This window comes from Xiphophorus maculatus, chromosome 10 (assembly GCF_002775205.1).
Source record: "Xiphophorus maculatus strain JP 163 A chromosome 10, X_maculatus-5.0-male, whole genome shotgun sequence".
Taxonomy (NCBI): domain Eukaryota; kingdom Metazoa; phylum Chordata; class Actinopteri; order Cyprinodontiformes; family Poeciliidae; genus Xiphophorus; species Xiphophorus maculatus.
This window is the reverse complement of record NC_036452.1, coordinates 3,651,259-3,662,692: the sequence shown is the minus strand read 5'-3', so window position 1 is coordinate 3,662,692 and position 11,434 is coordinate 3,651,259. Positions and strand designations below refer to the sequence as shown.

Here is an 11,434-nt window from a genome sequence, read left to right as displayed (position 1 = left end):
CAGATACATGGAAAAAAAATAAAGAAACACATTTAAAAGATTTTGTTTATTTGGATAATCACAAATTATAAAAAACATTTATGATGAAAGAAGCCAAGCAAAAAAGCAGCAGTTTTAATCAACACTTTCCTCATAGAAAGAGAAACTACATTTTTACCAGATAGTTTGCATTTCAAGGTGGCAATTAACAAGTAATGATTTGGAAAATACACATTGTGTTTGGCCCATTCAATAAATTAAAAGGCCATCAGTTACATTTCATAGAAACATTGATCATTAAAAATGTACTGGCTGGAGATAACAGATAAGAGGGAATTTTGTCCTTCTCTGAGTGTTTCTCCTTCAGGTCCGCCTTCTCCTCCTGCATTTTCTCTCATCACATTGTTGTCATTGATTATGAAAAATCCAGCCTGAGAGAAAACAGGAAAGAAAATGGAATGAAAATCACATGTGTGGTAACATAAATACTGGAAGAATTGATGTTTTGTCAATTATTTCAGACAAGAATTTTTAAGATTTCTAGAAAACCACAGATTATTCACCTTGTACAGAATGACCGTAAGTAAAGCCAGAAAGGCCAACAAAACTCTTGTCTTTTCCAGCAGCCATTGTACAGTGCATACAGTGATAGAATAAGCTGACCAAATGTGCTGGGCTCTGCTGGGGTTGCTAGGTAACAGGTTGAGCTCAACTGCAGTTGCTAGATACTACGTAACACCACAATATGACTCAGCATATGGGACGTTTTTGGAACAGCTCATTTTCCCGACACCAAAAGGCACAAAATTATTCCCAAAAATGCCTTTTGCCTTTTCATGCCTTTTCAAAGCATTTGGGCTGTTTTTAGATGCAGTACAGACAGAAAGGAAAACACAATAATGTCCAAAATGGGACAGCTCTCGCTGGCAGCAGTCTCTGATATGGTGGTCTTATCTAAGAACAAGTCCTTGGGAGCACTCTGCTACACAGTTGCACGGAAGTCTTCAGGAAGGGAACGAGGTGGGAAAGAGCGTCTTGTTTACATATCATCCAAGAGATTGGAGATAGCCAACCAAGGCCGACACAGGGGAGCCAGTTCAGATAGACAATGTTCTTTAGATCAGGTAGTCTTTTTTAATTTCCATCTGCCCTAAAGTCTCACCGGTACATTTCTGTTGATTCTAATCATCCAAATTAGTATGGCCGTTCCCGCCAGGCTGAATTAGCAGCTTCTCCAAGATAAATTTCATCCCTCTGGGGAACTCAAGTGCCTTCAAATCTCAGTAAGAATTGCATCCAATTTGTGGCTCTGGTTCTACAGCATGCTGTTCTTTAGTCAGTCCAATCCATCACACTGATCAGGCAGCTTGACAAAGGCCAAAACAACTGCCGGCGTCTTCTGAATTTGTCGATATGCCAGTATCTGCCAACTCTGAAACAGCAGAAATCCTATAATAGAAATAAATACATTTCCTCCATGTCTTCCAGGAATAAAGTGGGCAGACAGAATTTTTCATAAACATCCCAAGAGTCCAAAATGTATCCTGCCAGGTGTTTCCCCCCACAGGACAGACGCACTCTCCTTTGCCCAGTCTTCTCGTTGAGTAAATATGATCAATCGCATTGAGAAACCAGTTGACCAGATCCATAATTTGTAAATTCAGAGGATATACAAAGAGAGGCTCCAAAAGCAGCACACAGTCAGAGCAAGCAGGACAGAGATGGATAGGGAGGGAGCAGAGGAAAGAGGTCCAAAGACCTTTTTAGGTCTAGTTTATTACAGCTAAAACTAGTGATCAGGCCTGAAATCTGGGTGCAGTAATGGACTCTTACCGGAACATTCAGAGTCACATGAAGACAGTTACAAAGTCGGCCTTCTGCCTGACATAAAGCAGGAGAAACACAGTCTAATTTAATGGGCAAAATCAAAGGAAATATTAAGGTATAAGGTTTTGGCAAACTATAACTTAAATTTGTTGAACTTTAGAAATTTCCTTTAGATCCTGCTTTTGCCAAAGATATGCAGAGATGTAGGTTTTGCAGACATGTTATGTAAAAGTTCACATATCAAGCTTTTACTTCCAGAAATCATTGACGCACTTGGTGAAGTTTAAACCCACCTTCAGATTATCTTCACACGCTTCATCAGCTCCTCATCTGGTCTCAAAACCAAGCTGTGAATGACAGTAAACAATTCAGGAGATCTGCTCAGAAAAATGTTTATATTTAGGTCAATCATACTTTTTGAAATTACTCTGTGATGTAGTTCTACATTAAAGATTTGTATGAAACAGTCATAGCAGTAACTCATCAAATGTAATGGAAAGGTTAAAGCTCAGTAAAGATCTTTCTGTTCAGATTCAGGATGTACAGGAGTTACTCACAGGATGAAATGTTGTGGTTTTAACCTGTGGAGAAAGGCTTGGTCTAGGGTTTGAGCCAGAAGGTAAACCATTAAATGTGAATCTGAGCTCATTATTGAGTGGATTGAGAGCATCTTCTGGACAAGACTGCAAGATGTTAGAGACATTATGAAATAAAAGAAAAGATTAATTAAAATGTTGTTGAATATATTATTGTTTCATAAGATTACTCTAATGCATACATTAGGACGTACCTTAATAAAAAAGTCCATATCAATGCATTCTTTCCTATTTAAATTAAGATTAAGAGATCCACTCTTGTGCCTCACATCCTTGCTGATCTCAGCTCGGTTGTTTGGTATCTTACGATTTGCGTCCAACGTTAAAGTGAAATTAACCTGTGCTTGAGCTGCAAGATGTGTTTTGTTTGTTAAAATTTCTTAAATAAAAGGCTGGACAAATAGAAAAACTAAAGAAATGTACCTTCATTCACATTAGACAGTTTGCTCATAGTAAAGCAGACAGTAGCCTTGCCTGGCAGTGGTTTTGAACAGTCTGGGTTTTGAGTTGGGATCAGATTTGGGTTGAACGACACAGTGGCAGTCACTGTTACAACTGGTCTGGATCTAGAAACAGAAAAGGCCATGTTGTTTGTTTTGAGATTGCGGAGCAATTAAAACATTTATCGTATAAGGTGGCAATTTAAGAATAATTTGCTGAACTAGGAAAGATATGTGTGTTAATAAATAACCATCATGGGAACTTACCTGAGTATGACAACTTTTCCCTTTGAACCCACTGCTAAGTCACTAAGTCCATCACCACTCTGATCGTAGGAAGACTGACTGATTGAGATGCCAAATAACTTCAGGCCTGATTGGACGGCAGATGCAGCAATTCTCTGTGTAATGAGAAACATCTTGCTTTATCAATTTCATTCATCCATTTGTTTTTACCAGCTTGTCTGTGCAGAGGCGTAGACTGGCTGGGGGTAAAGGTCACCAGCCCACCCCCGTTCTCTGTAACGGTTGCATTAAACTTAGCAGTAATGACTTTGGACTATCGGAGGAAGCCAGAGTAGCTGGAGAGAACTTGCAGAATAATGTGAAGAACAAAGAAAACTCCATTCAATAAAGACCCTACCAACTGTGAAGATTCAACTCTTTTTGAAAAACAAAACATTTAGTGGTTTATGTTTGTTTTGTTCACCTGTGAATAAGTAGGATTTATTTTTCTTCCTCCTTCTCCTTGGAATATGTAGATGCTGCCTTGGCCATCATTCTCCAAAGGAGCTCCAACAGCCAAATCATTGAATGTGTCTGCATTAATATCAGGCAGAACAGCAAGAGACGAGCCAAACCTCCCTCTGACAGACACATCACCTCTTAGTGTGGTTATTTGTGATGGATTATCAAAATAACAAACCACACTCTGGAAAAATGAGGGGATGAGAAAATCTTAGTTGTGTTTTGCCAACATTTAGCAGTACAGAACTTGACATGAGAAAAACTTTGGTTAGATAAAATAAACGTAAAATACTCGACATTTACCAAACCACTTAATTCACAGACATAGACTCGTCCTTCTCTGTCAACGTCTTTGTACATTGGAGAGGATATGAGGATTAGATCAGTCACACCATCATTATCCACATCCATGGCACAAACCTCCGCCCCAAAATATTCACCAGTCTGGAAAAAACAAGCGCTTATGTGACACACATATATATTCCTTATCAGAATTTGTGTAAAACTGAGCACGTTAAGTAGCAGACATGGTACAATGCCATCCGCCATTGTTTTTGTTGTTATCCGTCTGTGTATGCGTAGAACGCTCCATGCATTCGGAGCATAAGCAGTTGTGTAAACGAGCGCCTGGATCTCAACAAAAATAATACCAGAGGAAAAATGTATAATAAATATAAATTACTGAGTATATTTACAGATACTCAATAAAAAAAACAACCTTTTTATTGAGTATCAGTAAATATCTGGTTTTAATTGTTCCTACCTGTGATTGAAAGGGTCTGATTTTATCTCTCAGTTGTTCATTGAAAACTGTCGTAACAACTCCTTTGTTCTGATTTCTTGGAGCACCAAGAATCGTCAGTGGACCATTGTTGGTTTTAGCAACAGCTATGGAATAACCTGGAGTTTAATTGTTAAATAGTCAGAGACATCAGAGAATAGAGTCTTTTTAAACATTTTGGACAGTTAAACAGACTGAAACACCTACATGTGGCTTTCTAATTAACAAACATAGCAGATCTCTGGGTCAATGAATTGTCTGAAATTGTGCAAACAAAAACGTCCTACAAGTCAGACAGATTTCTGTCCTATCCAAACTTGTTTACAAACCTGTTCCCCTCCTCACCTGTGGGGGCGCTGCACCAAGAACCACTGAAGGAAGCAACATGAAAACTTTTGAAGACGACACTGAGCGCAACTTCCTTCTTCACAAAATGTAAACAAAAATGGAGTGATTTTACCAGATTTTAGTGGTTGTAGGAATTTGCTTTTGTCTTTAGATAAAGATCAAGAACCATTTCTCCCTCTAGTGCTAGACTTGCACGTTTATTTTGGTTGCATTCACAACTCTGCAAACAAACTGGACTTTGCTGGCAGACAGATTGGAGTTCGATTAAAGCTGACTAACCAGCGATGGTGCAAATGCACCTTTAGACCCCAAAAGTTTATTACTCTGTGCGCACCCCGGACCGTCTGTCTGACTGTGACATTTGCTGTGCTCCTCCTGAGCATTGCGCTAAGACCTATCATTGTGATTTAAGTTTGGTTTATGCCACTGTTAGCTATGAAATAAAATGTGGAGTCAAAGCATTGCATGTTGTTGAAAATTTTAAAAACATTTCAGATCTTGTAAAATTATAAATTTGTACCTTCAATGGAATTAATTTTGGCCTGCAAGGTCTCCCATATTCTGTCAAGCGCACCAAAGCTTCCCACTTGAAACACAAAATCGTCAGAAGGTTGAGATGCAATCGTTCTGAGCTCTTGTTTTGCTTTTGTATTTGTGAATGCATTTCAGATCTTATAAAATCTTGTAAAATTCTAAATTTATACCTTGAAAGGAATCAATTTTGGCCTGCAAGGTCTCCCGTATTTTGTCAAGAGCATCAAAGCTTCCCACTTCAAACACAAAATTGTCAGCAGGTTGAGATGCAATCGTTATGAGCTCTTGTTTTGCTCCTGTATTTGTGAATGCGTTCCCCACCTACAGGTGTAAATACAATATTAGAAATTATACTCCAGTCGTTCTTTTCATAACCGTAGTTATGATGATCAAAATCAGTCATAAAAATTTGTACTTACATGTTTTTAAACACTTTTAAATACAAAACAAGAAATTATCTTATAACATAACTTAAAAATGTAAGATTTTATGAGAATAAAGACCTTGAATGAATAAATAATATGCTCAATGTTTATATATTTGCTTTACAAATAGTTAACCATGCAGCTAATGTTAATAAAAATGCTTTTTGCAGTAGGAAAATGCAATGTGTTGTATTCTAACACACAAAAGACACATAAATATTTACATGTGATAGTAATTAATGAATGCCGCTTACTCCAATAACAAATCGAATAATGTTTTCTCGATCAGCTGATTGTGTTACTGTTGGTAAGTTTTGGTAATCATGAGACGCTCCATCTGTAATCACTATTAAAATTCTTTTCACATTTGACCTGGAACCCCTTTGTGGTGAGAAGACGTCATCTCTGTAAAAAAAAAAAGTCATAATTATTATTTCTGTTCTTGCAGTCCTGTGGACAGAGTGGAGGGCTGGATTGTTTCCATCCTAAATCATGTAGACTTAATTTAACCAATGATGTGTTTACCACTGAAGCCTACAAATAACATTTTTGGGTTCTTTGAACTGAAAAAGCAAAATTCTTTAACATGACTTCTAGTAATCTGTTTCTCTAGAATAATCTTGAAATAATGTAGTATAATATGCTGGCATGTCAGAAATACTTACACAACATTTTGGATGGCTCTAGCTGTATATGTTCGTCCACCTGATTGACGGATCTGGTCAAGTTGAGATTCCCAGTTGGAAGTGCTAAAAGTATTAAAGTAGTAATGTGTTGTTGGAGAAAAGGAAAACTGGGTGATGGCAAACTGCAAAAATGGAAAAAAAAGAAAGAGAAAAGAATACGACGTAAAAATGCCTTTCAATAAAAATCAGCTACAGTAAATTAAAACCGGCAAGGAAATTAAAGGGGATGTACACTTGAATAAAAAAACATTAAGCTTTTTGGTGAGTTTATGATTAATGTTTTCATTACCTCTTGCCATACTGGGACTCTTTTTTAGGAACAGTCGTTTTTTCTGCACCTTTACTAAAATAATGAACCAAATTACCAATGATAGTCTCACCTGTGTATCTCTTCCCAGCAATGTTCTGATCAGATTTTTCACAAATTCTTTCATTCTCCTGAAATCAACACCAGCTACACTCCCTGAGCCATCCAGCAGAAATGCAATGTCAGCTTGGGTTCGACACTCTGTGACAAGAAATCAGAAAGAGATCCAGACAGGTTTCCTGACCGTTATTCAAGTGTGTTGATGAGAAAGTTAACCTCCAGTTTGCAGAGGCAGTTACTGCACCTTCAGTCGCAGGCAGGTAAGACTTCACAAGCTCATTATTTGAATCTATCTCAAAGCACAAGCCGTTGTACCTGGTGGTAGTTGTGCAGTCACTAAGAATGGTTGAACCACAGATCTGGAAAATGTGCGATAAGTTGTTTTATTCCTTTGCTGTGTCTTGAGTTTTACATTTTCATGTTGCATATATTCCTTATTTTCTGCAGCTCATCCTCTCACCATTGTGTTTTGTGCTGAAGGATCAAGTGTCATCACCAAACCAAGGGACATGTTGACTGCAGCTCTTCGCTCTGAAAAACAATCACTTGTGATGACGACTTGATAAAGTTGTAGCTCATTAAAAATTTCTCCCATAAATTACAGTGAACATTTGTTTCTAAGGCTACGTTCACACTGCAGCCTGAAGTGACCCAAATCAATTTTTTTGTGAAATCAGATTTTTCTTGCTCAGTCATTCACACTTCCAAATACATGCGACTTGTATGTGATTCCCAGTGTGAACCGCAAATGACCTGAAAGTGTCCTGCGTGCTCAGTAGAGGGCGCCATAACGCCACTCATAGAGAGCGCGCTCAGCAGAAAGCGACCTGGACGCACAGACTCAGGTCACGTTTCAACAGATCGGATACGTATCGGATTTAGAACCACATATCCTGGGTCACATTTGAAAAAATACAATCTGTGTTGTTCAAACTGTAATTAAAAGATCCAATATAAGTTGCATTAAGGCAAAAAAAATTGGATTTGGTTCACTTCAGGCTGCAGTGTGAACGTAGCCTAAGTGTTTTCTCTCATTGTGGATTAGCTGGATGCTAAAACCTTTTGTTATTCTTCCCGACCTGATAATGGATTAAACACGTTGTTTCTCACCTGTTCTTGGATTTCTTTAGTTCAGTTCACAATACAATTCACGATGTCGGACAGGTTCCACTTTATTCTAAGAGTCAAGGAGTGACCAGGCCAAGTGTGTAAATAAATACAGTTAATCAGAGTTCACTTCATTTTATATTCACTTACATTAGATGCCAAAAGAATCTAAGTTTGATGGGGAAAATACTTTTTTACAGGACTGCATGTTTGGCATCGTCCAGTAGCTCTTCAAGTGTTGCACCTTAAAAAGAACTGAAAAACTCATGTAGATTTTCGCTTTTGTGCAACTTTTTTAAACAAAATACAGCATGTGAAGTTTTCTCTTTTCCATGCACAATCACGGGTCATGAACTTTCAACTCCCATCATGCATTGCCTTGTTTTTAAAGGGGCATTATTATGACAGAAATCTATGAAATTTAAAAAAAATATTAAACAATTTTAGCACGTATTTAGCCATAAACCAAATTAACAGTTTTATCCAAATACTAAGCTAAATAAATGCTTACTCAATAAGATCATTATACCTATTAATTAAACATTATCACGTTCCTAACATATTTCCAGGGCTCTCCAGAAGCTCCTGGTGGATATGTCTGGTCATGAAATCAACTTATAAAATTTGTAAGTGTAAATGTCTTGTGAAATTTATACATGTGTAATATTGGGAGTAAAATGATTCCTACCTGCAGTAAACAGAGGGTGGCAACGATCTGTTGAGCACTGAAATATCTGTCCTGTTTTATCATTTTCATACTGCAGACGTGGGGCGCTGACAAGCAGGCTAAGAGAAACAGAAAACATTAGTTAGAAAGCATTTTATAAACATTTACAAAACAAAGTTTTTAAAAATTAAATCACGATGACTCACTCTGATTGTCTTTGCATCACCTGGTATCCAAAACTTTCATCAGAATGATTCAGGGTTTTCCAAGAATCTGATTCAATATTAAAGGCGACTGCAGCTTTTAGCACTGAGGGAAAAAAAATTCACTGAATTCATTTAATTCAAAGCCATGACGTGTTTTATTTGTTTATTTATTCAGGTTCTCTTTTTAATGACTGCACTGTTTTTGGTGAAAAGACGTCCTCTGCCGTTTCTATGTTTAACCGCTAGGGGGCACTAAAGACCAAACCGAGAAATGTCACAAGAAACAGAAACAGGAAGCGAGAATTTCAATAACACGAGTTAAATAATACAATCAAATTTGTGATTTTTAAAAAATATTCAGACTATATAATGTGTTTGGCTGTTTTTATTTTTATACTAAAACTAAAATAGATTTTGTGACCAAATATGTTTTTGCATCAATATTTTGCCTAGCTGCATAAATTGTGCAATATAAATAAAATTACCTAAACCTTTTACCTTTAAGACATACAACACATTATATTTATTAACTTTTATTTTTATACACAATATACATAAACAATTTAAAGACTTTGATGTCTTCTGTGAGGATGACTTGGGGTGTTGCACCAAACTAATGTTAAAGTGTAAAATATGCAAATTTCACCACAAATCTGAGCCAGACAAGTAAATTATTCTACATGTTTCAAAAATGTCCTGCGTGAGACATTTCTGCACCTGGCAGTTTGCCAGACGGAGCTCTAAAGTTTTCTGTATGTCTGTGAATTACTTTTTACTAAACTTAAACAAGTCTAATTATTGTCCTGTTCTTACTGACACACATGTGAAAGTTGCTTTGAGTAGCTACATCAGAGTACAAACCAAACCTAAAGACACTTATAAAAATGTGACGCTGTCAGGTGTCCCACTAAAGCCTTAGAAAAACAGTTTCACCAAACAATGTGGCATAAAACGAATCTTGAAATTGCTGTGTGGCTCTTTATGGTGATGATGAACTTAATTTGACTCGCCGCCCCTTAGACCAATTAGACCAGTGGAACTGTGGCCCAAGGTGAGTCCTGGAGGGCCGGCATCCTGAAAGTTTTAGTTCTCTCCCTGGTTTAACGCACCTGGATCCAATGATGGCTCATTAGAAGCCTAAGAAGAACATTGAACTGCTGAAAAGGTTGTTACTACCACCAGGGAGGGAACTAAAAGGTGCAGGATGCCGGCCCTCCAGGACCCACTTTGGGCAACCCTGAATTAGACAGACATCACTGGGTGCAAGATATCCAAGTGAAATCAAAAAGCAATTTTTTTTCTTACCTGAACAGAAAAGAGTCACAGTAATGATCAAATCCATGGTGCCCATTGAGAGCAAAATAAAAGTGGTCAACAGGAAACGGTGATTTTATACCTTCCTGAGAGTTTGAGAAGGACCTCGACCTGCGTTACATAACAACGCCATCCGGTTGTTGACCTCATTACTCGTGTACAGGCACGTGTAGAGGGGAGTCAGAGGGGGCTTGAGCCCCTGCACCGTTTATCCTTGGGCCCCATTTTGAGTTTTTTCTTACATATTTTGTATCTGTGCGTCAGGAGCCCTACTTGTGCCCCTCAACAATAGTATTTAGCTAAATATAACAATTTAGCAAACATAAATGAGTCTGGCTGCCCTCGTTCTGATAAAGACTGAACCGATTCTCAGTGCCTTCATGTTGTTAAGACACCGAGACCAAGGTAAGGATGAAGGGGGCAGAACTGCACCCTCTGACTATCAGATTATGGGCACGAATAATGTTTTTTGTGTTTGTGCATGGCCACCTGGTGACACCCACTTCCTAAATCTATTGTGTGGAAGAATGTAGCCCCTCTCAGTGCATCAAAACATTCATCTATTCTTGGGACTGGAAAAGTATTGCGTCTGGTTTTGGAGTTGAGCTTTCTGTAGCAACACATAACCTCAGACTACCATCAACCTTTCTGACTAATTGGGGAAGTTAGTCCCCATATGCTTCCCCAATTGCGTACGGGAATGCAATTGTGGTTGGAATCCGTCAGTAAGGCACAGCCGTGTCATCTGTGAGGTGTATTTCATGTTGTACTTTGACCTAGGTTTTCATCTTCTGCTGCAAATACAGATGAGTATTTACCCAACAGCAAAGCTAGTTGGGCATCTTGTGTGAAGGAAAAATTAATTAACAATGTTTAATTAATTTTGAATGTACACTTTATGAAGTTTTTATTAAAGGTTTGCACTCACTTGCAGCTCAGCAGGACATATGCTCTTCTGATCCTCCTCGAACAGGTGTTCAGCGGTTAGAGATGCTAGACATGGCATCTCTAAGGCGATAAGCCTATTTTGTAGAAGTTCATTTACTAGCATCTGTTCAGCCATCTGCAGAGAGGCCTTTTTGGAGAAACACATGTTTGGACACAGAAAGAAAGTAGAAGTTATCTATTACGTTTTGTTAGATAAACCTAAAAGGGTGTCTTATCCACAAGAAACACAGAGAATGTGTCCAAAGTTGAGCTGTGAATGTGTATGCAACCCTGCTCAACTGAAACTCACAGATAAGTAACTTATAGATTTTTTCCTGACACTTGAGCCAGGGGGTGTGGCTACGTAATGTGTGATGTATCTAATGTAGCTGAGGGGACGTTCAGCCCCAAGTCAGAACTCATCCGATTCTCACTGAGATGTGAGCTTTGTATGTTTTCTCCATTAGAAAATGTTAATTAAAG

At 38.0% G+C, this 11,434-nt stretch overlaps 1 protein-coding gene across 2 annotated transcripts; it reads right to left on the bottom strand.

The window, feature by feature from the left end:
* Nucleotides 1–32: 32 nt before the first annotated feature.
* Nucleotides 33–10,124, bottom strand: LOC102230418 (integrin alpha-X-like). Of its 2 annotated transcripts, none has more exons than XM_023341509.1 (19): nt 10,016–10,124; nt 8,711–8,813; nt 8,526–8,623; nt 7,191–7,261; nt 6,975–7,089; nt 6,744–6,871; nt 6,343–6,485; nt 5,932–6,082; nt 5,423–5,573; nt 5,239–5,304; nt 4,353–4,489; nt 3,893–4,033; nt 3,552–3,773; nt 3,110–3,243; nt 2,826–2,968; nt 2,597–2,751; nt 2,364–2,489; nt 2,100–2,153; nt 33–410 (listed from the first exon to the last, which is right to left on the bottom strand). In XM_023341509.1, exons 1-18 carry the CDS (start codon nt 10,059–10,061, stop codon nt 2,133–2,135), a joined length of 2,151 nt encoding a protein of 716 aa, XP_023197277.1. In that variant the 5' UTR covers nt 10,062–10,124; the 3' UTR covers nt 33–410; nt 2,100–2,132. The 2 variants fall into 2 exon arrangements, with proteins under 2 accessions (XP_023197277.1, XP_023197278.1); XM_023341510.1 differs by having other exon boundaries at nt 4,353–4,477.
* Nucleotides 10,125–11,434: the final 1,310 nt, after the last annotated feature.